Source organism: Neofelis nebulosa, chromosome 4, assembly GCF_028018385.1.
Source record: "Neofelis nebulosa isolate mNeoNeb1 chromosome 4, mNeoNeb1.pri, whole genome shotgun sequence".
In the NCBI taxonomy this organism is placed as follows: Eukaryota; Metazoa; Chordata; class Mammalia; order Carnivora; family Felidae; genus Neofelis; species Neofelis nebulosa.
The window spans coordinates 168,677,609-168,704,862 of NC_080785.1; the positions used below are offsets into that span (position 1 = coordinate 168,677,609).

At 66.7% G+C, this 27,254-nt stretch overlaps 1 protein-coding gene across 3 annotated transcripts in view; it reads right to left on the reverse strand.

Annotated features, from left to right (window-relative positions):
- The window catches only part of DOT1L (DOT1 like histone lysine methyltransferase), a 63,775-nt gene that overhangs the window by 2,953 nt on the left and 33,568 nt on the right, over window positions 1–27,254 (reverse strand). Inside the window, exons 8-28 of one of the 3 annotated variants that reach the window (XM_058728433.1) lie at window positions 23,242–23,297; window positions 21,097–21,176; window positions 17,375–17,443; window positions 16,629–16,735; window positions 16,310–16,351; window positions 15,348–15,458; window positions 14,979–15,213; window positions 14,466–14,579; window positions 13,731–13,822; window positions 13,313–13,414; window positions 12,911–13,048; window positions 12,103–12,228; window positions 10,629–11,113; window positions 10,303–10,438; window positions 9,766–9,912; window positions 8,536–8,650; window positions 7,024–7,586; window positions 6,588–6,709; window positions 4,211–4,275; window positions 2,805–3,728; window positions 1,481–2,033 (exon numbers count right to left, since the gene is read on the reverse strand). In XM_058728433.1, coding sequence (XP_058584416.1) covers window positions 1,516–2,033; window positions 2,805–3,728; window positions 4,211–4,275; window positions 6,588–6,709; window positions 7,024–7,586; window positions 8,536–8,650; window positions 9,766–9,912; window positions 10,303–10,438; window positions 10,629–11,113; window positions 12,103–12,228; window positions 12,911–13,048; window positions 13,313–13,414; window positions 13,731–13,822; window positions 14,466–14,579; window positions 14,979–15,213; window positions 15,348–15,458; window positions 16,310–16,351; window positions 16,629–16,735; window positions 17,375–17,443; window positions 21,097–21,176; window positions 23,242–23,297 — 4,347 coding nt within the window. In that variant the 3' untranslated portion in view covers window positions 1,481–1,515. Of the gene's footprint in view, window positions 1–1,480; window positions 2,034–2,804; window positions 3,729–4,210; window positions 4,276–6,587; window positions 6,791–7,023; window positions 7,587–8,535; window positions 8,651–9,765; window positions 9,913–10,302; window positions 10,439–10,628; window positions 11,114–12,102; window positions 12,229–12,910; window positions 13,049–13,312; window positions 13,415–13,730; window positions 13,823–14,465; window positions 14,580–14,978; window positions 15,214–15,347; window positions 15,459–16,309; window positions 16,352–16,628; window positions 16,736–17,374; window positions 17,444–21,096; window positions 21,177–23,241; window positions 23,298–27,254 lie in introns of all 3 variants that reach the window. The other 2 variants (XM_058728432.1, XM_058728434.1) reach the window with 2 other exon arrangements.

Sequence of the window (27,254 nt, forward strand, 5' to 3'; positions counted from 1 at the left end):
GCGGAGACCAGCGCGGGAGGAAAGGCAGCATTAGCGTTCCGCTCGGGGCGGGGGGACCCGCACATTCCCCCAGGCCAGGGAGCCACACCTCCTACAGACAAATGGCGGCGCACGGTCAGACAGACAGGCTGTGGTCGCTGCAGGCCCCACCTCTGCTGGCAGGGACCGCCCCCTCCCCAGCCCCGCCCCCCGCCCCCCGGTCCCCGCCCCCTGACCCTCCTCCCCAGGAGCCTTGGAGCCGAGGCCCTCCAGGCCGGACCGCCACCTGCCCGGCACTGCTCACAGTCCCGCCCCGGGGGGTGGGCGGGACCGCGTGCGACAGCAGCAGTGGTCCACTGTGGGCCAGGACCGGAGCCTGCTGCCCAGAGGCTTCCACGCGTACACCTCTGACCTCTTCGAAGCCAGTCTCGGCCGCACAAAACGCCTGCTCTGACAGCGTGAGGCCACCACACGCGAAAGCTGCTCTACCTTCTGGACTTTTCCAACTGGACTGAGGCACAACCTCAGGCCGGGCTGTCTACCGACCTGCACTCTGACTGGGAGGGCATCAGACTCCAGCGGCCCCCGCCCCTCCCGTCTGTTTCCACTTAAACACGCGGCAGACGGTTGAGGACGGCCCGGCCCCAGCACCCTGTCAGCGCCCGGCTTCCTTTTCTCAAGTCCTCGCCTGGAAGGCCCCTCACCCCCAGGGACGCCAAGCAGCACCAGAAGTGGCCGCGCCAGCTGCACCAGGGCCTGGCTTCCTAACGCGGGCACACAGCCGGCAGAGGAGCGGACGCAAACCCTCCCCGAACAGGCCTCACGGAGACCTTCCTCACCCGTTTCCAAGCACGGGCCCTTCCTACACTGCCCTCCGCTGAACCTCCACTGACCGCCCCAAGGCAGGGGCCGCGTTCCTCTGAGCAGGAGGGGCTGTGTGCTGCGGCCGCCAGCACAAAGCGCTGCCCACGACCTAGGCAGCCCCTTCCTCTCTCTGTGGCCGGTGCCACGCAGCCCCATACCCACTGGCTCCCAGGGCCTGCAGGCAGGGGGCTCCAGCTCAGGAGCCCGAGGCTCGAACGCCAAGTTTGGATGGCCGTCTACACACTGCCTTTTCCTTAAGACCTACAAAGCGCGCTGGGGAGACAGGCTGCGGGAGGCCCAAGAGCAGACAGACGGCGAGGCTGAGCTCCGAGCTGCCCCTGTGGCCGGGGGCCCGTGGGGCTTGCCCTAAAGGTCTGGGCCGGGCAGCGAGAGCCGGCCACTCCCTCGAGCTCAGCGGCGGCTGCTCAGCCGTCCTGGAGGCTGGTACACACGGCCAGCCCCGGTTTCCCTGGCTTTCCCTTGCACCTCTCAGAACCGACCGTCTCCACCCGAGGCAGAACAGCCTGGGTCCCCTGGGCCCCTCCTCGGAGCCCTGCGGGCCCGTCCACTCTCTGTGGAAGGAAGGACAGACAGTTCAGGGTCTCATACGGGCCCCCTGGTTGGGCTCTAGCCTTACCTTACAGAATACGAACCGCTAGCTAAGCAAGGTCTTTATCGTGGCTTAACCCCCGCAAGGCGCGCGGCATACGGAGGCGGCATGCCAAGGGAAACCCACACGGCGGACGGCCCCGTGGAGCTGGCCTGTGGGATCACGGGCGCGGCCTGGGCCAGGGCCAGCCCGGGCAGGGGCTGGTGGTGCACCGTGAAGGAGGGGCGGGGGGCCTTGTGCGGGAGGGAGGCGAGCTTGATGGACAGAGAGGCGTTAGCAGGCTGCAGAGAAGCGGCAGAGGAGGCGGGTAAGAAAGCCTGGTTAGCCGGGAGGGACGCGAGGTTCTGCAGAAGCGCGGGCTCAGAGTTAGCAGGGAGCAGCGCGGGGGCGGGAGGCAAGGCGGCGTTAGGGGGAGGGGGCGCGGGGAGGGCAGGCTGCCCCGGTGGGGGCGGGGGCGGGGCGCCGGCCACCGCCTGCAGCGGGGTTAAGCTCAGCGTGGCGCTGCGACACGCAGCCCCGCTGCCGAAACTGGCTCCAAACGGATGAGCGGAGGCGGAAGGCACCGCGTGGTTAAAGACACCTGCAAACAGGAGAGAAAAACTCAGCTTCAACAGGGGGGCACTCTCCAGTCGGGCGAAGAGAGCGAGACATCGGGAAGCAGACAGCGGCCGCAGCTCCGTGTGCGACGCGGGGGGAGGGGGGTGGGGGGGAGGGGGGGCAAAGCAGCAAGCAGCGGGGGGGGGGGGGGGGAAGGGGGGGGCACGGGCGGCCGGTGTGACTCACCTGCGGGCGCACCTGCCCGGGGCTCCCAGCCGCAGGACGGGGTCCTGCCCGCCTGCGCCCACCACAGAGCTGGCTGGGACCCCGCGGTGGGCCCGGCCCAGCCCAGCCACGCGGCTCCTCTCCACCCCTACACGGTGCCACCACGCGGCAGGCGCCGCGGCCGCCGGCTCTCGCCCAGCGCCGGCCCCCCGCGGCCGCCCGGACCCATGGGCCGTGTCAGGTTCGACAGGTGGCCTCCACGGGGATGAGACAAAGCCCTAGTCGTGGCGCCAGCTCTCCCGAAGGTACAAGGGACGCCGTCACGGCCCGAGGACCTGACACAGGCCGACTCACGCGTGGGCGCTCTGCCCACGCCACAGGTGCGTCTGCAGCTCACGAAAAGGAACGAGGTGACGGGTGCAAAGTGGACCCGAGGGGACACACGGGCACAGCCTCTCGCCCCTTAGGGGGCCCTGCAAGGGAACCTGGAAAGCAGTTGTCATTAACCCGGCGGTCCAGGAGGGCGTCGGCGACGGCGTGCGGCCCACAGGACCCGAGAGTCACACGAGAGAGACGCGCGTCCGCCTACCTCCAACTGCGCCGCCTGCCACCCCGGAGGGAAAGCTGCCCATGGCGTGCGAGTTGGTCAGTCTGGTTGCGGCGGACGAGACGTGCACCAGGCTGGCGGCCGGCACGGAGCCAAACAGGGACTGCAGCACAGACGAGCCCAGGTTGGCCTGCAGCGACATGGGGCCCAGGGCGAACTGCGGGCCGGGGGCAAATGTGCCCAGGAAGGGGCGGTGCGCCTGGGCGGAGGGGGCCGCGCTGACCACCGAGGACGCCGCCGTGGCGAGGCCCGGGCCACTGAGGAGGCCACCGGGGGGCACGTTGGCGGCCGCAATGAAGAGGTTGTGGCCGTTCTTCAGGTCGGGCTCACGGTCCCGGCCCTTGCCCGGCTTGCCGTGCGCCAGCGAGGCCTTGTCCGGGGGCCCGCACGCCGGGGGGCCCGGCTCGCCTGCCTCCCTGCCCTTGGGGCCGCCCGCGCCGTCCAGCTGCCTCTTGTTCACAAAGGGCCCAGGCTCTGCAGCGCTGTCCTTGCCCCGGGGGGCGGGAAAGCTCAGGGGGGCGCCCAGGCCTGCCGCCTCGGGGACCTTGTGGGAGAGAGAAGCACCATCACTGAAGCTGTGTAAACTGAGGTCGGCGGCCAGGCCCCCGCTGAAGGCGAAGCCGTTGGGAGGGTTGCTGCTTGGGCTCAGCCCGCCTGCCCCCGACAGGGCACCAGGGAAGCTTTTCCTGGGGTGGGCGGCCAGCTTGGCGTCGGCCGAGCCGGGCTCCTCCAGGGGCGGCCGGAAAGCAAACAGGGAGTTGTGGCTCAGGGCGGAGCCGGCCTGCAGCGGGCTGTCGGCGCACTTGGCCAGGCCGAGGTCGGAGATGGGCGAAAAGGTAGACTTCCACTTGCTGCTGTTGGCAGGCTCGCCGGCAGGGGGCGGCTTCCTCCCGGCCAGGCCACCACCTGCCGAGGAGACGTGCAGCCCGTGAGGCGCAGGCACCTCCGAGGGCCGAGCGGGGCAGGAGACGAGGTGCTGGGCCTCTGAGGGGCCGGGGGCTCAGAGACACCCCTCCCACCCAAGGGAAGCGTGCTGTGGTCCATAACTAGGCCTGTCGGGTGGGGGGGCCGGGTGGTGCCGAGCAGGCCGAGGGTGGGGCAGGAGGGGAGCCGGGCACCAGAGCCTGTGCGAGAGGGGACGAGGCAGGCGTGTAAGCAGAGAGAGTCAGACTCCAGCCTGGGCCAAAGAGGAGGGGATGGGACTGCCGCCCGGCAGCACCGGGACCAACAGCCGTGGGGACGGCTTTCCAGGTCCCGCTGTCCACGCAGGTGGCACTCAACATTGCCCAGAGACCATTCTAGAAGCTGAGCGTCCAGGCCACGCCTGGGGCTGAGTCACCTTCAGCCCGGGGGAGATACAGGACAGGACGGGGAGGAAAGTCACTCACCGTTTTCCAAGGTTTTCGGAGGAGATCTGCTTTCTAAGGAGATTGTCGCAATTTTTCTCTCAATTCTATCGAGAAAAACACAGGCGGCAGATGTTTGAAATCCATTTGCACGGCAGAGGGCTGTGTGCGCACGCTGCTGCCTGGGGAGGCGGGGAGGCGGGGAGGCGGGGAGGCCGGCGGCACGCAGTCCGCCTGCCCTCAGACCCCTTTACAGGCAACTGTGGCTCCCAGGCCTCTCGTGTGCCGTGCAGGACGCCGCCAGTGGCAGGCGATAGGGCCGAGGCTCAGGCACAGGGGCGCCATCTCCCGACACAGAGAGACACCCACAAGTCCCTGCTGGGGCCACCTGGGTGTTAACTTGCCTCCCAAGCTTTGTCAAATCTCGGGGCCGGCTGTGGCTACAGGCGCTGCCTCATCTACGGCGTGTCCCCTGTGGCCGGTACCACGTGCTCACAGGGGCACCAAATCCGTATGTTCTACATGTCAGTATCTCCAGAGCACGTGCCAAGAATGCTATGACCTCCAGAAACACAGGAAAAGTTCCAAAAGGATTTGGAAACTACGAGGTTGGACATTCCCAACACAAAACAAAAGCACTCGAGTGCAAAATTCCTAGAAACATAACTTAGGTACGCGGAAGAGGAACAGAATGAATCACCCTAGACAAGACACCGAAAGCACAGGCAGGAAAAGCAGGCAAAGAGGAATGGGACTGGACCAAAATCTAACTCTGCCCTTCGAAGGAGATCAGCAAGAAACTGAAAAGAAAACCCAGAGAAAGGAAGAAAACGTTCAAGGATCAGACCTCTGATAAAGGATGGTGTCTAGAACACATGAAGAACTCTGACAGTCGAACAAAAACCCACCCAATGACGCCACACACAAGGAGCACCTGGACGCACGTTTCTCCAAAGACGCACAAATGGCCAAGCAGCGCACGAGACGATGCTCACCGTCACTGGTGATTGAAAGAGAAGGAACCCACAACGACGAAACGCTGTGCCCGTAAGAATGGCTGCTACGTTAAAAAAAAAACCGTTGGGGCACCTGGGTGGCTCAGCTGGTTAAGCATCCGACTTCCGCTTAATCATGATCTCGCGGTCCGTGAGTTCGAGCCCCGCGTCGGGCTCTGTGCCGACAGCTCGGAGCCTGGAGCCTGCTTCGGGTTCTGTGTCTCCCTCTCTCTGCCCCTCCACCCACCTGTGCTCTCCCTCTCTCTCCCTCTCAAAATAAATATTAAAAAAATCGTAAATAGGTAGGTAGATGACAAAACCAGAAACTAACAAGTGACGCGGAGAAACTGGCACCCTCACCCGCGGCCGGGGGACGAGGCAGCCACTGCGGAAAACAGTCTGGAGGTTCCGCAAAAAGCTAAACAGAGTCACCGCGTGACCCAGCAGTTCTACTTCTGGGTAAACGGGAAACGCTATTTTTTTTGGACAACATTTTCAAACAAAAACACGTGTGTGAAACTTCACAGCAGCATGATCCTCATTAACTGAAGAGCGGCAACACCCACCCCAGGGTCCCTCAGCAGATGAAGGATGACCACGATGTGGTCCACCCACACGCCGGAATGTGACCCGGCCCCAGGGAGGAAGGACGTCCCACCGCCTGCCGCCGCGTGGAGGGACCCGGAGGCCACTGTGCGCGGTGACAGGAGCCGGACACAGAAGGACACGTCCCGCGTGACCCCATCACAGGGGGTCCCCGGAGGAGTCCCGTCCACAGAGACAGAGAGTAGACGGTGGGAGCCAGGGCTGGGGCAGGGGCGGGGAGTGACGGGTGAGGGGGCTTCTTTTCGGGGTGACAACAACCTCCCACAATTGGCACTAGCGACGTCTGCACCACTCTGAACACGCCCCCGACCCCCAGATCGCGCTCCAGACAGAGACGTGCTGCGGGAATCCGCACCAATAAGACCGCCACGCACCACAGAAGAGAAGCCCTTCGCGACCCATCACGCCGCGGGTGAAGCGTTCACCAGCAGCGCAGAGCTCGGCCTCCTCGAGCGCTTTCCTGCCGTGGCCGCCTGCGCCCCGGACGAGAAACAACACAGCGGCCCCCACGCCAGGGCCTCCAAACCCGGGTGGCCGGCCCTGCCCTGGACCTTGAATCTCGGGTGGGAAGGCGGCCCGGGCCCTTCACAGACAACAACTCACCGAGCGGAGGCCAACACCCCAGAGACACTGTCCGCCCGAGGACGGCCGCTCTGGGGGACCGCGGACAGCAGCCGACGGGTCGTGCCCCCCGTGCCCCCCAAGTAATGACAGCCGGACGCCGCCTGTCCTTCACCCGGGCCCTGCCCTGGGAGGGACCCCGCCGGATCACGAGGTCCTCTCCTCCCGCGAAAGCTGCCCTGCCTGGCCACCCTCACCTGGTGCTGCCCGGCTCGTCCTCGGAGCCCTGCTCCTCGTCCGAGGTCAGTGGGGAGTAGTGGGCCCCGTTGGTCTGGCTCAGGGGCTTCTCCTTCTTGAGGACGGGCGGCTGGTCGCTGTCCTGGTAGGGGACAGGGGAGCTCTTCAGGCTCTCAGGGGATGAAATGGCCGTGATTTCCAAAGGCTGGTTAATGTTGCTAACCTGAGGGACCGGCACAGACACAGCACGACCCCGTCAACAGGCTCCCAGAGCACCGACACCCAGGGCTGTGCTTGGGACCCTCCCACCCAGACCCGCTCCGGATCTCAGACCGGACCCTCCGGGGGAGTGCCGGGGCGAGGGGGCCGAGGCCTGGCTGTGCTCCGGGAGCCTGCCGCCCCGGCCGGGCTGGGCACAGAACACGCCCTCCCGCCCCCGCCCGTTCCCAGCCTTACCATGGAGTTCAGGTTCAGGGGGGACCCTGAAGACTGCGTGAAGAGGCCAGCCACGGACGGCAGGGCCCGGCGCTTGGGCGACACGCCTGAGCTCAGGCCGGGGGTCCCTGCCGCCGCCCGCTTCCTTCTGCCCCGCTTGCGGCTGTCCTGCCCGTGGCCCTGGCTGCCGTCCCCACGGCCGCCCGTGGGCAGAGGGCTGGGCTTGCTGGGAGGCGACTGCTTGGTGCTGCCCCCGCCGGCCGAGACGGTGAAGACGATCCTCCGCTTGGCTTCGCCCTCGGGGTCCGAGAAGCCGGCCTCGGGAGGAAGGTCCCCTTTGTTGGCGTCAGGGAGCGGACCCTGGGCGGCGCCGCCCAGGCGGGGGCTGGCACAGAGCGGGTGGGCGGGCGAGGCTGCGCCAGAGCCGCGGGGCTGCGGCAGCAGGGGCGGGTGCTGCGGGGTGGAGCCACAGGACCCCACGCTGGCAAACAGACCGCCTGCGCTGGGGACCTCGTCAAAGGTGCCGGGATCTGCTCCGGAAGCGAGAGGGGCTGGGCTGACGGCCACCGAGCCCGCGTAGAAGCCTGCCGGAAAAGACAGTTTCTCAGGGGAGCCCAGCGCAGAGTGGCCAAGGGGACCCGCGTGGGTACAGCTGGTGAGGGAGCTCAGCACCCACGAACCTGCCCTACGCGTGGTTCCTTCGAGCACCCGGACACAGGCGCCCGCGAACCAAGCTCGGCGGTGCGAGAGATGCCCGCCCAGCCCCGGGCGCCCCCGGGCTCCCGGCACTTCTGGACTGGGGGCCCGCAGCTCCGGATGCGCGCTGGGCACCCCCAGGGAGCCCTTTCACGGCCCGCCCTGGGAGCCTCACCAAGCGTGGGGGAAGCCCTGAGCACGTGAACGTCTTTTGTGCAGACCGAGGCCCGGCCCCGGCGCCAGGGGGGCTGCTGTGCCAGGGACTGGAGGCAGGGCCTCCCCTCCTACAGGCCGCGTGTCGGCACGGGGGCCGGCTAACTCAAGACCAGCCCGTGGGTCCAGCGGTCCGGGGCGCCTGCTGCGTAAACACTATCGTCCTGCACACACATCCCAGGCCACGCGCTCTCCAGCCACAGAGCCGCACAGGGGGGCAGAGACCCAACGGACCGCGGAGTGCCACCTGGCTGCTACAGAAAGTCCGTGGGGCCTCTGCCGGCGCGTGCGGCCTCAACCACTGGCGTTCCCTGAAGGAGAACCGGCACCGGGCTAGAAACGCCCACAGCAGCTTGATGAGGACATCGCCTACCGGCTGAGGCCCACCTCCCGGGCTGAAATACAGCCAGAGTGAGCACGTTCACGTCGGGATGCCGAGGCCCGAGGGTCGCGAGCCCTGCCGAAGCCCACACGAGAAGCCCCCAACTGCCTAGAGCTGGTCGTGTTGCATGACGACAGCCCCGATGCAACACCTCAGACCCCACGGCCGGGAGGAGGTGGGCCAGCTGGGCCACGGGGGAAGGGCCAGGGGCAGGGACCCAGGAGCAGGAGGAGCCCACCGACCTGCAGGGGCTGGGGCGAGACTTTTGCTTCCGGCGCTGTGTGCATTAGTGCCCATCTGCTTTTCAAGTGTGGACAAGGACTCTCGGGTCTGCGGCACGGGGCTGGGGGTGCTTCTCTGTGGAGAAAAAGGATGCGCTGTCAGCTGAGCCTGGGCTGGCAGGTGAAGGTCAAGAAGAGCGTCCCAGATGTAAGCCACGGGAGGTGCAAAGGGCCGGAGGCAGGGAGAACGGCAGGTAGGTGAGAGCTGGCACATAGGAGGAAAGGGACCTGCTTGGGTCTGAGCACCGTGGGCAGTCACCAGAAGGTTCTGACAAGGCGACTTGGGTTCGAAAGGATAGCTGTGGCTAACGGCAAACGTCAGGCTAGGGACGGAGGGATCAAGGAGAGACGGGACGGGCTGCAGCTATGACGCAACCAGTGATTCCACTCCTGTATGGACCGGGGCGAAGACGCCACCCACACCAAACCTGTGCGTGCACGTTCACGGCAGCGTGATCCACAATGGCCAAAGTGGAAACAAACGTCCACCCTCGGACAAACAGAGAAGCGCAGCGTGGCCCAGCGCACACGCACACGTCCCTCGGCCGCCAGCAGGAGCGAGGCGCCCGCCCCCGCCACCCCGCGGACGGACCCCGAACACGCGACGCTCAGGGAGGGAACCCGACACGAGAGGCCACATGGGGTGGGAGTCCACCTGTGTGAATGAACCTGTGAACGGGTATGGCTGCATAACTGAACGTATTAAAACCACTAAAGTATGCTCTACGCGGGTGGGCCGTCCGTGACTCGTATCTCAATAAACACAAAGAAAGGCCCACATCACACGAGACTCTGCCGTTTCTGCCATTCGCGGGGGCACACACGTGAGGCGGGACGGCCAAAGGTGAGCCAGCAGGAGGGGAGACGGGCTGCACGCCTGTACCGAATCCAGACTTTTAGTCCCTCTCCACCCGCGCGCGCCCCCTTTTACAAAAACAGACCTGAAACAAACACGGGAAAACGTCGCCGTGAGGAGCCCCGGAATCTGGGCGTTCCAACGTCCCGGAGCAGGGCGGTCCGCTCCGAACGTACCAGCGCACAAGCTCACAAAAGGGAACTACCAGGCCTTGTGGGAAAAAATGAAACGAGACCCCCCCCCCCCCTCTGCCTACACACCACACCCCTGCAGCCCGAGGGCCCGGGCCCGCGAGAGCAGGTCTCCGGCACCTTCCCCGCCCGGCGTCCACTCACCACTTTCTCGGCACGGCTGGGCAGCACCACGCTGGCCAGAGGGATGCTGACGGGCAGCTTGCTGGGCTGCACGGTGCTGAGCGGGATGCTGACAGGCAGGCTGGTGATGGCCTCCCCGCTGCTGGCATAGGCACGCTCCTTCAAACCCTGCAGACACACGGCCACACCCTCCTTGCTCCCGCTGACCGCTAACGCCGGGCCACGAGCACCACCCGAAGGACACGGGGACCTCCCGCCACAGGAGAAGGCCCCTTGTCCCAGTAAAACCCCCCCACGGCTCCTCCCGAAATTCGGGGTCCCGCCTCCCCCCAACCTCAGGTCCCCACGCCGTGACCCACACGCTGCCCCTCACACCTGCCGCCTTCCGCTCACAAACGAAACCACCGCCCTCCTCCTCCAGCCTGCGGGCAACAGCCTCCCACAGGGGCTCAGCGCCGTTTCCAGGCTCACCCCCGGCCCCCCCCGAAGCCTGGCGTGGCCCTCACCTGGCTCAGGATGCCTGCCGAGCGCCCCGCACAGCCCACACCCCGCCCTCACCTTCTCGCCGCCCCTCTCCCCTGTCATCTGTAAGGCCACGGGGGATGAGGGCCGGGGGTCCTGAGGGCTCAGCTTGATGCCGTTGGCGATGCCCGGGCTCTGGTACGGAAGGCCGTTCTCCTTGGCGTGCTCGGCTCTGGAAGAAGACGCATCTCTGGCTCGTTCTCCGGGGAGCCGCCAGAGCCGGGGTGTTGCACCCAGAGCTGGCATCCCGGGCCCAGCAAACGCCCCGAATCTCTTCTGAACCGCTGGGGTCTCGCCCTAAGAACCCCAAGGTGGCCCCAGGGCACCAGAGCAGGGCTGGTGCGTGCCACACGCAGACTCACCGCGGGTGCAGCTCCCCGGCCGCCGTCTTGCCGCCGGCCGTGTGGTCCTGGCTGAGGTGCCGCCTCAGCACCAGCTTGGCCGGGGACAGCCTGGTGTAGTCCGGCAAGGCCAGGCCGGACACCTTCTCGAGCCTCGGCCGGCTGCCGTGGCTGGGGGTGCAGGGCACGACCTCCTGGTCCAGCGGGGAGGCCAGGTACTGGGGGGTGTTCTGCTTGGACGGGGGCCGGCTCAGCGCACCGCAGAGCTCGTAGCTGGCCGCGTGGCCGTTCATGGAGAGTTCCGGGCTGGCGCTGCTGAAGTGCGGCAGGGAGAACCTAGAGCAGTCCAGGTCGAGGTGCAGCCGGCCGGGGTCCGCCTCCGGCTCCCGGCCCAGGGCGCCTTTCCCGCGCAGGTGCGCCGACAGGGCGTCGTCGGGCGGCACGCAGGACTTGAGCTGCAGAAGCTCTTGCTGCCGCTGGCTCTTCTCCAGCTCCACGATGCTGATCTGCAAGGGGAGGGGGGTCAGGCCCGCCGCCGCCGGCCTGGGGACCGGCCGGCCGGGCCGCGCCCAGCAAGGCACCCGAGGGACGGGCCCGGGAAGGCGGGAAGGGCGCGGGCCGGCTTTGTGGGTGACGGAGAAGCCAGCGCCACCGGCCACCCCGCACGGGTCGAGAGGCTCCGGGGCGTCCAGAGCAGCTCTGCCGACGCGCACTCGTGGGAAAGGGGACGGGATGGGGCGGCCCCGGCTGTGAAGGAGGCTACGGGCGCTCCGTCCGCGAGGAGCCCTCCCGCCGCGCTCCCTCTCGGTCACTGGGGACACGAGACGCCCCCTCTGAGGCCTCTGTGTTTTGTTCTTTTCCCGTAACGAAAGCACCTCGCTCTTTACTACGCGGAAGGGTCAGGGCCCAGCAGCTCCTCCTGCTGGTGTGTCTGTGGAAACAGGGCCCGGCCCGGCCGACAGGGTCGGCAGGCCTATTCCCTGTGCCACGCGCTGCTGGCTCAGCAGGAGGGGACGCCTGGGCCACAACCCTTCAGAGAGCACAACTGGTCGTGGGGTCACCCGGTCAGCCAGCAGCCGAGGAACGTGAGGGCACGCGGGCCCCTCTGCTCCCCCTTCCTTCTCGCCCTGTGTCCCCGCTGACCTGGACGCACACGTCGCTGTCCTCAGCGAGCAGTGCAAGCTCCGTGGCGGGGTGCGCGAGCACCGCCCTGCCCGGGGGCCGCTTCGGCACCCACCCCCACGTGGGTAGGGGCGCCGAGGGAATCCCAGGCTTCTAATGGAACCCGAGCCGCCCCGGGAGCAAGTGGGGCCCCTCGGACGCCAAGCCCGGCGCCCCCCCCCACCCTCCCCGGGGGCCAAGATGGGGCATCGGGGCCACCGTCACTGCAGCAACACAACCCGTATCCTGTCCTCGGGAGCAGGGTGGTTTTGGGGGGCTGGTGGGGGAGAACTTCCCGCGTTCTTGATGCATCAAAGCCCAGAGGGGCCCCCACCTGCAGCTCCAGGCAGTGCCTCTGCTTCTCGGAGATCTGGCTCCTCAGGGCCTGCTTCTCCTTCAGCAGGTTCTCCAGCGACAGCGTGGACCAGTCCAGTTTCAACTCCTCACACCGAGCCTTGAGCTGCGGGGACGGGGAGGCCGCAGTCGTGAGCCCGCGGGGAGGGCGGGGTGGGCGCAGGTCCACCCGGCACAGACACTGGACAGGTGTCCCTGAGGGCCTGCAGGCCCAGGGAAGGGACCCCCCGCTAAGGGAAGGCGAGGCTGAGAAGGCAGCCCAAGGGGGAGACCGGGGTCCCCTGTAGGAACACCCAAGGGGGACAAGATGAGGGTCCTCAGGACCAAACGGGGAGGCCCTGTGAGAAGTGGCGCTCCTGCCCGTCCAGCAACGTGCCCTGGGCCCCGTGGGAGCGAGGTCCCAAGAGGCCTGCGCCCTAGCCCTAGGGGCGCATTCGGGAGCCCAGCATGGGTGGCAGAAACGCGGAAGCCTGGGCCACCTACAAAGCCACGTCTGGTGAAAGCGTCAGGGCCTTTGGCAGGGCCCTGGGCCCCGCTGGCTCCCACGTCCCTTGAGAGCCCAGGAAGGGACCTCAGCGTTCCCAGAATGAGCCGGACTGGAGTCGGGTGAGGGAGGGCCTGGGCAACCCGTCCTCGGGAAGGACGTCGGGCCCCACGAGCACCCTGTCATCCTGCCTGTCCAGGGTGCACACGGAATGACCGTTTCCAGGCCACCGCCCCGCCCCATGTGTCCCCTGCCCCGCCCCTCTCCCCACCCCGTGTGCCCCGGAAGGCCGCCCCCCGCCCACCAGCTGCAGGCTCTGGCTCCTCAGCTCCCTGTTGTCCTCCTGCAGCTGCTCTGTCTGCTCCCTCAGCTGCTGGTTATGGGCCGAGATCTCCTTCTGCGCCTGAATCAGGTCGTTGTAGGTCAGCGCCTTCACCCCCAGCTGTGGACACACGATAGCACGGGTGGGCTTTCGTGCGGGGGTGCGCCATGGCGGGCAAGGGGTGGGGCCGGTAAGGAGGGGGCCGGGGGGCGGCCGCCCGGGAAAGGGGCGCGAGCCCTCCCACGTTCCGGAACCCGCCGTCAGAACAGGCGGAAGGTCAAAACCTCAGGAAAGAGAAGATCCTTGCAGATCTCCACTCCCTGGGCCGTGCCCTGGCCCGCACGCTGCCTGCCCAGGGTGGTGATGCGGTCTCGGCACCCCTACCTCATCCAGTTTCTGCTGGAAGAGCCTCTTGATCTCCTCTTTCTGGGCCTGGCAGTGGCCGAACAGCTGCTGTGCGGCCCCCAGCAGCCGGGCGTTCTTCTCCTGCAGGGGCGCAGCACGGTGACGGGAGGCCCCGTCCCCCCACGCCCCTTCCCACGGCGGGACACGCCCCGGCCCAGAAGGCCGACGACCCTTGGCCCATCTCAGTGGTTGAGAGCATCGCTGCTCGGTGACGAGCAACGTCCCGCAGCCTCTCCAGACCCTGCAGGGGCAGGTGACTGGGCCTGTGGAGACCGTCACTGCTCCTACGGGCATGGGAGCCCCTGCCGGGTTATGCCTCCAGGCCCAGGACAGCCCGGCAGCGTTCGGGACCCAGGGGGCAGAACCGCTCCGTGAGGGTGCCCAGGGCAGGGCTCACCTTCTCCTGGTCCAGCAGCTGCTGAAGGCTGGCCTTGTACTGGGCGGTCTTGGTGTAGGCCAAGAACTGCAGGTACTGAATCTTGAAGGATTCTAGGGGGAAGCGAGATGACTTCACTGCAGACGTGACCCCACGGGGCCCTTCAGAAACCGGTGTGGGAGGGCGTGGCCGCTGTCCCCAGAGGCTGCTGGAGGTCACCTCCTGCCATCAGGCCAGGGCCCTCGGTGCCCTCTGGAGCCCCTTGCGGCTCCTGCCACCGCTCCCCGGTGTCGTCCTCCCCGCAAGGCCGTGTTATTGAATCTGCCGGTTTTTCGGTAAACACGGGCTACTGATGTTGAACCGAGGGAACCGGCGACGCCCAAAGCACGGAAGGGGTTTCCTTTGCCTGATGTTTAGACGAGCAACAGGTGCACCCGGCCTAGCATCGTGAGCGCGTGCGTAGATGGGGCCTCCCCCACCCACTGCCGTAGATACGGCCCGGACTGTTCTCTGGGGAGCACTGCGCGGCATCCTGGGCCCCGCCCCCTCGAGACCAGAAGCACCGCAGTCCAGACAGCCACAGACGCCCCGCCCCGCCCCCCCCCCCCGGAAATGGCCCCACATGCCCTGGGGCGGAGCCCCGACCTCAGGCGACCAGGAGGCAGGGCTGACCCAAGGCCCAGGCGCCACCTGGCGGCACTGAGCCTGAGGCCGGGGTGCCCAGCGTGGGGGCCTGCGGGCCAGGCCGCGGCTCACCTAGCAGCTTCTGCAGTGCGGGCGGGGTGGCTGCCAGCAGCGGCCGGTCGGGGGCGTGCCGCTGCACGCAGGGAGGTAGCTGATAGAAGGGGCTATGAGGTGACCTGTACGCATCTGCGGGGAGAAGCAGGTTCACGCGTCAGCGGCAGACTGACGCTCCCGGGGCCCGGCCAGTCCGTTCCACGGAACTGCCGGGTCTTTGTAAAGACATGACCGAACGCGCTCGGCCAAGGACGATGGCAGACACGACATCCCGGCAGTTCCGGAAGCAGAGACGCGTCCCCTCGCGACCGAAGAAATCCCAGCTCTTCACCAGAGCCTGGGTCGGCAGGATGCTGGCAAGGCCCGGAGCGGGACACGCTCCGGGGCGGGGCGCCCGGGCGTAGACAGGCCTGGGGGACGCCCCAGTGCGCCTGTGACACCGAGCCACTCGGCGCACGAGCCGTCACCGCGGCCTGAGCCCCGAGGTGGAGAGGTGAGGGGGGGCTGTGGGCCCGCTCACGGCCGACTCACCCTGTGGCGAGGGCGCCGCCGTCTGCGACGAGGCCGGGGCGTGCAGGAGGTCCAGTGCAGTTTGGCTCTTCCGGGGCTTGCGCTCGGGGTTGGCAGCGCTCATCTTCTTGGGGCGCCCGCGCTTCCTGCCGGCCATTTTCCGCCCCTTCTTGTTCAGCTTCTTCTTCCGGGCTTTGGAGGGGGACGGCTTTTTGATGGCGGTCGTCCCAGCCTTCTCTTCCTCGGCACCGGAATCCTAGCAGACAGCAGGCGGCGGGACGTCAAGGGGACGCGATGCCCTCGTTGGGGACGCGCGTTCCTGGTAAGTCACGGGAGCCACCCGCCACGGAGCAGGGGCCCCCGGGTGCAGGGCGCGCGGCGAGCGCTCACCACGGGGGTGTCCGCGGCCACGGCAGCCTTGCTCTCGGGCACCTTGGTGGGAGTGGCCGTGTTGCTCTTGTTCTCTCGCTGCTGCCGGCGCCGAGCCGCCTCCTGCTCCTCCTGGAAAGCAAGCGGTGGGCGTTTGCGGATGCGCGGGCTCGGCCGGGCCCCTCCTGCACGGCTCGCGGTGCGCCACCAGCACAGGCGGGGAAACCGAGGCACAGCGGAGCCCGAGAGTGCAGCGCCCCCTCCCCCCGCCAACCTCTAGGCAGACCATGCGGACCGTGGGGCAGAGGAGCCGCCCGACCGTCCTTTCCCTCCCGTGGGCGGCGAGCTTTGCCACACTGCCACACCGAGAGAGGCCTGTGCCCGAGGGCAGACGCTGCTGCCGGCCTGGGCTCCCGGCAACACCCGGGCGGGCCGGCAGCTGCAGGGCTGTGGGCACAGGTGCCCGGCTATGGTGGGAAGGACACAGGGCCCCGGGTGGCAGGAGCTGGCCGTCTGACAGGCCTCTCTTGCACACGGACTTGTCTGAGTCTCCAGGAAGAAAGAAAAGCTCTAGGAGAGACGTACAGAACAAACGGACAGCGGCCACGAGGCCGCAGCGGGAAGGGCGTGAGCACTGGGAGGAATGCAGGACCCAGGCTGGCGCCCCGCTGCGGGGGCGGCCGCTCCGCCCTCGGATGGCGACTCAGGCCGGGACAGCACGAGGGCCGATCGCCGCCCTTCAGCACAAATGCCCACGTCACCAAAGCCCACTTCAGAGACCCGCTCAACCCGCTGCCGAAACGCGCATAAGAACCGTGGCCCAGCTGCGGCCGTTAAGGACGAGGCAGGTGTGCACGGGCAGGGCCGTGACCCAGACCCCGTCACACAGACCAGCACCTGTGCGTGTGTGGCCACTTGCAACCCGCACACCCCAACAGGCAGCACACACACGCTGTTCAGGCGAGGGAAGAACACAGACTTACCCTGAGTTTTGGGTTTTTCAGACTAGAAAAATAGTTTTCAAGCTAAAAATACAAAAAGGAAAGGAAAACTCTTATTAGAAGTCAGCCCCAACCCTTTCAGGATGAAAGCAACGTCCCGGATGCACAGCCAGCGGGCGCTCTCGGGAGGGTGGCACAGAGTCCCCCAGGCCAACGTCTGTAGGCGCCGACCTGACTCCGGGCTCCCAGCGTGTGGGGCCTGACCCTGTCACGAGCCACCTGGGACAAGGCCCGCCCCACACAAGGGCTGGGGCCGTGGAGAGCGCCGGGCCCCCCCACCCCGCACGCGTGGGGCACTCACTATGGTGCGGTCGATGGTGTGCAGGTAGTAGGAGACTGGCTTCCCCGTCCAGGACACAGAGCCCTTCAGGGGCGAGAGCTCCACGACGCGCATGATGGTGCCGATGTCTGCGCACAACGGGCTGCGGTTAGGGCCCCTCCTGCGCCCAAGGGGTGAGCGGGGTGTGTGTGTGGGGGGGAGGCTCTGCGTGGTTTTGTGGGGACTCTCTCCCTCCTCACAAAAGACAGGTGGGAGGCCAGGTGAGGTGCTCGCACCAGTCCCGCTCCCCCGAGGGGCTTGTCCAAGGAGGATGGCGACAAGCCCCCGTGGGGTCGGAGAGCACTTAGAGGGCGACTGAAAAGCAACGTGGCTGCAGGAGCCCCCAGCAGCACACAAGAGGTCATGAGCCCCGGGGCCCATGTGGCTTGGCCCAGGGGCCTGAGGTGCAGCCCATGCTATGCAGGACAGCCACCTCTGTGACAGACCCCTCCGTGAGTTCTCCTGAGCTGTCCCGCCTTCGACACCCACCCGGGGCCACTCTGCCCCCAGGGGACACAGGGCAGGTCTGTGGTCATGACAACCAGGGCAGTCCTGGCATGGGGCGGGGGCCGGGGGGGGGGGGGGTGGGGGTGGGGGGGGGGGGGAGGAATGCCCCCAGGGGGCGGTCTGCCCTGACGTGAGCAGTGCCGCTGGGGGACAGACCCAATGCTGACACAGCCGGATGCCGGAAATCACAGATCTTAATACTTCAGCAACAGAGAACTTACCGCTCAAGTTTCTGCTGTTTATTCTGAAGTTCAGAGGCGCAAAGGGCTTCGAGGACACAATTCTGCCGCCTGAAACACAAACCTAGTTACTGCCGTTCTGGTGAAGCGCCTGCACGCACAAAAATGAGAGGGAGACAGATGTCAGGGGAGCGAGGGGAAGCCGCAGGAGCAGCGGGGACGGCGACCGCGTGCAGAGCAGCAGGACGGAGTCCCGTCCGCCTCCTACGAGGAAGAGCAGGACCAGATGCCACCTCCCAGCTTAACTCTGTCCCGCCAGCTGCTCTCCTGTGACAACGGTCTGAGGCCCCACGGTGCTGACCTCGGACCCGAAGGTCCCAGCTGGGGGCTCACCCATCTGTGAGGACAGACCGGGCCGGAGTGACGACGGTGACTTGGCACGCCCCCCCCCCCCCCCCCCCCCCCGCCCACCACCACGGTCTGCGTGCTTGTGGGACGCGTCCCGCAATCGACAGCCAAGGCAAAGCCCTAAAGCCCCAAAAGCAGCACCGGGCCGCGTCGGCGGGGCAGCCACACAGGCCGCATCATCCTCAGTGTGCGGAGTTCTAAGGAGAGAGGACTCACAGAGGAATCCGTGGGCTCAGGAGGGAGTCTGCGGCGCGTGCGTGACAAACACCGTGAACAAACACACGTGCTCCCAGAAGCCACGCTTCTCCGTATGAGGGAAAAAAGAGCCAGTCGGAGAAGTCAAGGAAAACAATAAGGTCACGTTCAAATTGGAAAAGTCCCGGGGCACCTGGGTGGTCGGTGGGCTGAGCGTCCGACTCTTGATTTTTGGCTAAGGTTATGGTCTCACGGTTCGTGGGACTGAGCCCCTCGTCAAGCTCCGCGCTGACAGCACAGAGCCTGCTGGGGATTCTCTCTCTGCCCCTCCCCTGCTTGTGCACCCTCCCTCCTATCAACGAATCAATCAATTGGAAAATTCCCTTTGAGTGCAGTTCGACACACGCACACAGACACAGACGGACACGGGCACAAACATGCCAGCCCGCCATGACCCCCGGCGCCGGGAGCACCCGCTGCCCCACCCGGTCCTGAGAACCGGCCCCCTGGGAGCGGGGGGTGACGGGCCCAGCGCCGGGCCAGGGACGAAGTCAGGGGGCGGACGCGTCGTGCCAGGGCACGAGCCAGAGCTCACAGAGCGCGCGGGGTCGCATCAGAGGTCTCGCAGCCAGGGGCTGAACAGAGCCCCGTGGGACGCTGGGAACCCAGGGCGCCTCTGAGAGCGTGGTGCCAAGCAGGATAAACGCCGGGTCCACGGGCGCTCCCGCTAGGAGCCCGGCACCCCGTGCCGCCCACTCGGCAACAGCCGGTGCCGCGAGGGCCCGAGAGGAGGTCACGGCCGGCGGCTGGGACCGCAGGGCTCGGCAGGCAGCCCTCCCATGGGAAAGCACGATGCAGAGACCCGGAGAGCAACGCTGCGCGGGACGGCGAGCCCGAGTGCCCGGCAGGCGTCCCCGACGAGCAGGGAGGAGACGTGCTGGAGCCAAAGCCCGCGAGGCCCCTGGCCAGGGCAGGGCGGCGGGAAGGCAAGCTCTCGGGCGGGCAGCAGGCGGAGGGGCTCCCCGGTCCGTCCCGGGGCAGGTGCACGGCTCGCTCCCTATCCTGGGACAGCCACCGCTCACTCTTCCAAAATGACCAAGAGACACACGTGTGCACGACCCGCGGCCGTCGGTGCTGAAGACAGCCGTGTCTACGCAGGGCGACCCTCTCACGGGCTCAAAACCTTCTATCACGAGACACGGGGGACCCAATCCCATTCCTCTCTGACAACAGGGGTGAAGAGGGCACCCGGGGCCTTCTTACAGCGAGGGACAGGACCCAGGTGGGAGGGGCAGGGAAGGTGCCACGCACAGGCCCCCTGGCTGGGAGCGCTGAGGTCACATGCAGGCCGTCTAGGAGTCTAGAAAGTTCTTGTAGCTTGAGGCACTGTAGTGACCGGCTAAAGAGGAGGGCACTTCCTGGGGCTTCCCGTCCAGGCCCCAGGTGGGCCGACAGCGCGAGGACGGCATACACAACCTCACGGTACAGCCACAGCTCACGGCCCACTTCCCCCACCAGGGCCCACCCCACCGGGCGCCCGCAGGCCAGTCGCGCTCATGCCCGGAGGACCCAGAGAAGGACGAGCGCCTGAGGTCAGAGCTCTAATGAGGACAGCAGCAGCCCCTGGCCCCCACCCGGAGCCCGGCCGCCGTGCACCCTGGGCGCTTGTGGGGAGGGGAGTCCCAAGCTAGGGTCTGAGCACTTGGCTGCAGACTGGACCCACGAGCGGTGGGCTCCTCTCTCCCGAAACACCGTGCACGACAGCCAAGGACGCGGGGTTCAGCGCGTCACAGGGCTCGGCCCAACTGACCCGACTTTCTCCACGGGGAGAAACAGGTACGACCTCGACTCTTGGGTCAGTGAGGACAGACGAGAAACAGGCAGGAGGCCGCACACCGAGGAGAGCAAACGGCCAGGTGACATGGCCCCCGTCCACGGAGACAGACAGGAGGACCCGCCGTGGCCCACGGGGTGCCCAGGGCCACCTACAGCCCACAAGCGTGCTGGCGTTTCTACCTCCCTCCGGGAGCTCGCTGGGTTCTCTCTCCCACGCTCCGAGTCCGAGCACAACATGCTGTGTGGCCCACTGGCACTTACAAAGGCCGAACTGGTGTCCAAACAAACTAGCTGACTCCCACCTATTGAGAAGACTCTACACTGGATGTTCTCGTCCGTCTGACATTCCAAGCACACCAGGAAACCCCTGGCACGGCGGAGGGAGAAGAGACACCTAACCTGGGCCACCTGCGGCTTGAGCGGGCCCTGACCGCACTCCCGGGGCCAGAAGCCAAGAGCCGGAGGGAGCCTCCTTCCCTCGTCTCACAGCCACAGAGGGTGTGCGGGCGGGGCGCACGGCCCCACGGCACAGGCTCCTCGGGCCGCCACTCAGGACGGCCGTTCCCAGGTGCTCCCCCAGAGGGAGCGGCTGGCTGTGCCAGGCCGTGAGGCTGCCAAGAGGCTGCACCTCGGCACGCGGCCTTGACTCTCAGCTTGCAGAGATTCAGAAAACACACACTCTTACCCAGGCGGCTCAGGCCAGACACAGTGGAGGGCCTCACACGCCACCAAAGCACCAACACAGCTGCAAACCTAGAAGCCTTCACGGGCACGAGGGAAACACGACCCTAGGCACACGTCTGGCTTGAGAACAAGAGTGCGGCCTCCCCCACAGCCGTGCCGAGCAGCTGTGGCTGCGAGTCGGGGCCTCACACACAGCGAAGGGGCCGTCCCTCCTCCCCACCCCGGGAACGGAAGGCGGAGGCAGCCGGGCGGCGATGGGCCCAGACACAAGGAAAACCCAGGAAGAGCAAAGGGGCCAGTCTGGACGGCCCCAGTGCCCTCACCACCCCAGGTTAGGGCCAGCAGATAAAATGGGGACGCCAGTCAAATCTGAGTTTCAGGCACGGACCGAGCGATCCTGCAGCAGAAGCGGGGACATCCTTGTACAGAGAAGTCACTCGGTGTCTATGCGAAACGGGAACGTAACCGCACGGCCTGGGGCCCGCTCGTCAGTCTGGCCGCCCTCCCGGGTCCGATCAGCGGAACCCCGCTCCCGAGGCTGACGGGCACGGATAAGGGCTCCAAGCCCCACAACCGGTGCCAGATCCACAGACAGACCGGGCGTGGGGCGACGCAGGGCAGGGTTACAGGGAGCGCGTTACCTTCCTTCATGTTCGCAAACCGCTCCTTCAGCTGGTGATCCACCTCAGGACCAAAGGCAAAGTTATTCACAAATATAACACTGCAAAATAATATTCCAGTTGAGTACAACGAAGGCTCCATCCACGCACGCGCACAGCACTCCGGGGCACACCATGCCATGGCCTCCTCCACCAGTGCCCCAGCCCGGGGGCGGGGGGGGGGGGTGCAACCGGGGCCCGCGGGCCAGGACGCTGAGCCCGGCTTGCTGCTGGCTCGACAACCAGGCTGCCCGCTTCCCTGGAGGAAAGGTGGACACCTGCTCGCTAGGAGGAGGCCCCTGGGGCCGAAACAGGACCGCAGAGATGTCCCCTGGGGACAGAGGCGTGAGGACACCGAGGCAGCAGGAGAGGACCCGTGGGACCAGAAGCAAAGTCGTCCCCAGGGAGGGTGTGGCTCGTCCCTTCTCCGTTCTCCCACGTGCCTGGCCCGGACACGCCGCCCCACACCCGCCCAGGCCCGGCTCTCGCCCACGAGAGGAACTCTGACGGCCGCGCTCTACGAGCAGCATGCCACTGGCTCATCTGAGCCCACGACTAACTCGGCTCTGTGCGTGGTCGTTTGGCTCCTGTCTCCCTACCTAAGGGCCTCCAGGTAAAAACTACGCCACAGCGAGAACTGGGCACAGCCGCCAGAACTGTGGACAGGGAGTTTACTTCCTCACCGGAACGTGACGGAAGACAGAGAGAGGGCCGATGGCCGTCCCCTCGCTGCTCGATTTAAGTCTTGATAGTTTAAAATTGAAAAGCCTGGAAACCTGGGGTGCCTGTGTGGCTCAGTCGATTTAGCGTCTGACTTTGGCTCAGGTCATGATCTCACGGTTCACGAGCCCCGCGTCGGGCTCTGTGCTGACAGCTCTGTCCCCCTCTCTCTGCCCCTCCCCTGCTTACACTTTCCCGAAAAATAAATATTAAAAAAAAAAAAAAAAAAAAAAAAAAAAAAGCCTGGAAACCGTCACTGCACCCAGTAGCAGAATGGTCCTGGGGAGCCTGAGCAGGGCGAGAACAGACAGCACACCCAACGAGCATTAAAGACGCAGAAGCGCCCAGGGTGCTCCCCCCACAGCGCTGCATGGAAAGAGGGCGGGTGGGACTTTAGGCCGGGGCACAGGCGTCCCTGGGGGCTGAGAGACTGAGCCCCGACGAGAGAGCTGGGTGCGATAAGCCCTGACCAAAGAAGGGTGCTCTGAAGGCAGCCACCCTCTCATGTCTCAGAAGCCACCAGAAGCTCACTGAGGCCAGGCAAAGCAGGAGCGGACGCCCTAACGATAAGGGGGCTGCTGGGGAGGGGGCCCAGAAGCAGAGCGCCTGGGGCACGTCAGGGGATGCTCTACGGGCCCAAGGCCCGTCCTGCTCTCCCACAGGACCAGGGGCGGCAAGGACCAGGGGGGCGGTGTGCTCGCCATGAGCTCTCACATCGCCAGCGCAACCAGAGACGGGACCCCTGGGCCTTGATGCTGCTAGCCAGCTCTCGGTGAGGATGGGGCTTCCTCTCCGCTGGAGAGCCCTCACATCCCTACCGATGGGGATGCTCATGGGGTCAGCACAAGGGGCTCAGGAAAAGAGGGAAGACCGGGCTGGCAGGGAGACCAGAGCGGACCCAGCACAGTTGGGGGACTTGTCACAGGAGCGCCACAAAGGGACACACTCTGCAAAGAGCCGCCCCCCCCACCCCCCGCCTTCTACCCGGCCCCCAGGCTCAGACGCTGGGGAACACAGGGCGGCAGGCGGTAAGCCTGCAGGAAAGGCAGAGAGGCCACACTGCCAGGTCCCCCAGACAGTGGCTGCTGCTGGCAAGGCTGACTTGTGTCCCAGGAGACCCACACGCCAGAGACCAGAGAAGGGGCCGCAGACCCGTGTCGGGCCCAGGGCAGGCCCGTGGGCAACGCTGCAGCATCCCAGCCGGCCGCCCTCAGGGGTCAGGGGTGCAGACAGCCAGCCCCACGGCTGGCCGGGGGGCGGGGGATGGGCAGTGGGAGCCGAGGCCCGGCCACCTCCCCACCCCTGCCCGCCCCCCCTCTGCTGTAGGTGAGGGGCCGGGAGAGAAAGACAGCTCATGCCCCATGGCCACAGACCCTCCCCCGGGGCGCCCGCCCGGCCGGACCCTACCTTGTGTTGGCAATCCGCTCTCGCCACTCCTCCGAGAGGAAGTCGCCTCTTTCCAGCTGGAAGGAAGAGAACAGGAGCGAGGCTGGTGGGGCCTCCCTGGGCGTCGCGCCCCGCCCGCCCTGCCCTCGGAGAGAGGATGAGATGAGCGCGGTCTAAAGTGGGGAGGACGTGAGACGGGGGAGGGGACGGCGGCTCCTGGGGCTACGGGACCACCCACGGTCGGTCACTGCACAGCGGCCCAGAGCAGGGACGGGGCACACACAGGACAACAAGACGGTGGGCCGGAGGCTCCAGCTACACCAGAGGACACGCCGCGGGACCGCGAGGCACGGCCGCTTCTGTTCCCACCCGCTGGCGAGGCACTCAGGAAGCGCCCCGGGGCACAGGTCTCCGCCAGGGCCAGGTGACAGCGTCCGCACGGCTTGCTCTCTGTAACACACAAACACCCCCCGGGGCGTCCATCTGACCCCAGGCTTGCGCCGGCTTGTCCGCCTGCAAGGGCCCCGAGGCACCTTCCCTCCAGCTCTCCCTGCCGCTCGCGCGGCAGACGGACATGGCGACTCCGGGCCCAAGTCTGCCCGGGAGCACCCGGTTCGTGACAACCCACGCGGCCACAGCCGTGGCGTTCCACAAGCCAAGAAGCCTAACTGTATCACTCTTTGAAAAGACAGTCATCGCCGCTCCTCGGTGTCCACCGGAGAATGGAAAACACACATCTACACGAGATCCTGTGCACGCGTGATCTCGGCAGCGTGACTGATTCAGAAGAGCCAAACCGTGGAAACAACCCAAAATGTCCACCAGCGTGTCCCCCACACACAGGAAGGTCCCCCAGACGCGAGCAGGAGCCAGGCGCCCACCCCCGCCGCCCCGCAGACGGACCCCGAACACGCGACGCTCAGGGAGGGAACCAGACACGAGAGGCCACGCGGGGTGTGAGTCCACGTGGGTGAAACGTCCAGAACAGGCCCATCCACGGACAGGGCGGGGCTCATGGAAGCCGAGGGTTGGGGGTGACTGCCCTCACCTGCACCCCCACACATGCGGTGAGGTGACCCGGAACCCCCACCCTTCTCGTGAAGATAGCAGCCCAACAGGGCACCGGCCCCACAGGCTCTCACAAAGGGACGGAAGAGAGACCCGAGCAGAGAAGGTCCTGCGTGCTGCTGCCCCAGGGCAATGAGGCCGTGAGCCAGGGCCCCAGGCCCGTCTTCCGGTGCACACGCGAGGAGACCGCCTAGGTCAGCATGTGGTGGATGTGCTGTGACAGCGCACGGCGTGGGGGATGGGGAGAAGGGGCGGCCACCCTAACGCGCTCTGGCACCTTGGGGGCTGCCCACACCCCAGTCGTCCTGTCTCTGAACCCCCTTCCCACCTGTGGAACTTTCCGGATCTGCACTCCCAAGGACAGCCCTGAGGGCCTCAGGAGTGGCTCAAGTCCGAAGTGCTTACTGTCCTGTGCAAGACAGAGCCCACCCGGGCCTGACACCTCCCTCCCCCGAGGCCGGCTCACGAGGCCGGCCCTCTGGACTCCGGGGCTCCCACCGCCCTCGCCGGCAGGGCTCGTGTCCCGGAGCTGTCCGTGCAGACACGAGGTTTGCGCCAAGGACCCGCTTCCCTCCTGGGGTCTGGGGTCTCCGCCCGAGCCCGGCAGACGGGCCTGCTGACCGACCCCCGGTGAGAACCTGGGCGCTGGATCTCTACGCCCCCTGGAGACCACACCTCACGTGTCAGTTTGGGGGAATTAAGCACATCCTGAGGGACACGCCGGGAGAGGATTCTGGAAGCTTGGCCTGGTGTCCCCACCCCTGCCCCACATGCCTTTGCCCGGAGGTCATCTTGCTTCCTGTCCTTTCTCTGTATAAACCACAGCCTTGGGGCTTGGGGACCACCATCTACTGAGCCCTGGGGGTCCTCCCGTAAGACCCCCACCCTCGACGGCCCTCCTGGCACATCCCTGCCCATAGGGTGGGGTTCTGGGAACGGACAGGGGTGCCGCAGGTGTCCCTTGCCGTGGCCAGGTCCCTGACCTCGGAGGCTGGCTCACCGTCCACAGCAGCACTGTGGAGCTTCGGCCTCACATTCCAAGCAAGGAAACAGCCGGTGTCCAGGCTCTGCCCACCCAGCCCCCGCAGGCCTGCTCCGGGCACAGGCGGGCTGCGATCATCCAAGGGCAGTGACGGGCACAGTGACCAGCTGAGCCGGCCGTGCCGCTGGGCCCAGCGCTCCGGAGTTAACAGAGCTCAGAAGGACGTGCGTGGCCTTCCCGTGCGCCCCTGCCCGGGGGACCCCGAGACCTCCTTCTACAGAGAAACGGGGAGACGCGTGAGAGGGCCCCGGCACACACAGGTGCAGAGGGTTTCAGTCCCCATGACCACCTTTCCCCGCCCTTCCCAGAAATCACTGATCCACAGCCCCCACCCCAGGCTGCTGGTTCCTCCTGGAGGAACACGTCTCCGGTGAGGGGACGAGAGCCTGCTTCCAAGAACGGAGAGACCCAGCTTGCCCCACCCAAGGTCAGGTGGCCCTGCATGCTCCGTCATTCGACGTTCGCTAACCTGCAGCCCACCTACTGTGGGCAGCCCAACCCACAGACGGACACAGCGCAGCTCGGCAGGACGGCCAGATCCTCTCTCTCAGCAGCACCGGGTCGCCAGCAGCTCGACCCAGACCAAGACCAGAGGGGAGGTGAGCCCAGCGCGGGGCTCCGGCTGACCCGGCCAAGGAGGAAGCTGCAGGCACCACGGCGTCCAGCCACCCCGAGGGCCACACGGCATCGCCCGCCGGCAGCACTGGGCCGTCCTGACACGGACAGGCCCGGAGGGGCGGCCGGCACCCAGAGGGAGGCCCCGCACACTTCCTAGAGAGGCACCTGCCCACGAGGGCACAGGCCGGTCCATAAAGACTCTGGCACCTTCCCCACGTGGCACTTCCACGAGGCCACGGGCACCCCAGGTACCGGACTCTCAATGCACGACACCTGCTGTGCGCCAGGCCCACCGCCAGGTGCCAACAGCAGGCGGGTCTCACCATGAACTGTGTGATGGGGGCCCCGGGGGCTGGACAGAGCACCTCCCAGGCGGAAGGGACGGAGGGGGTGCCCTGAGGTCAGACAAACGCGCAGACAGAAGCCAAGCAGAAGGGTGAGGGGGAGCAGCTCTGACAGGAGGGCTGCATGGGGGGGTCAGGGGGGCCCGGCGCCTGGCAGCTGCTGGGCTGCAGGACGGGGGTGGGGGTGGGGGTGGGGGTGCCGAGGCTGGCAGGGTGAACCCTGGCTGGGCGGCGCCTCTGTGGTGGCGGGAGGGGGACCGAGGCGGCCGCCCAGGGAGCCTTGGCCCGGAGAAGCACACTGGGCTATTTTTAGACTCCCACTGGCTTTGTTTCCTCTTCAGTCCGTAAGTAACGGGAGCGGGGCTCCATCCGCCAACCAGGACGCCTGGTCAAAGCCACAGAAAGCTGGCAGGCTGGCCTCGCCAGACCCAGGACACAAGTTCCCGCCAGATCTGGGCGCTCACGGTCGGCACAAATCCACCACACCCTGCTGGAGCTGGGCCGCGTGGAGGCCGGCAACAGAACGCCAGGGGCACGGCCAGCCGCTCGTCCACACACCACTCCGAGGCCGTGCCCCAGCGTCCTTCCAGCCAAATTCCATTCCCAGCCCCTTCGCTGGGGCCCCGACAGGGCTGACGAGTGCGGGAGGAACGAGAGCCCCTCCTGTGTGGCAACCACTGCGCCACAAGGCCCTGACGCGCCACCGACTCTGGATGGGGACGGGAGGAAGAGGAGAGGGGAGGTGGGGGGAGCGGAGGCCCGCCCGGGGTGCGCAGCGCCCCCAGCCTCACCCCTGTCTCTTACTCCAGCCGTGAGGAACACGCCAGAGGCTAAAACCAGGCTCCGGACAAAGTGCCGGAGGCCGTGCACGGATCAACACCAGCCGTTTCTGGGAAATCTCGGAACCTTCACGCTGTGGGCTGCAGCTGCCTGACCCCGTCACCAGAAACAGGAAGCATTTG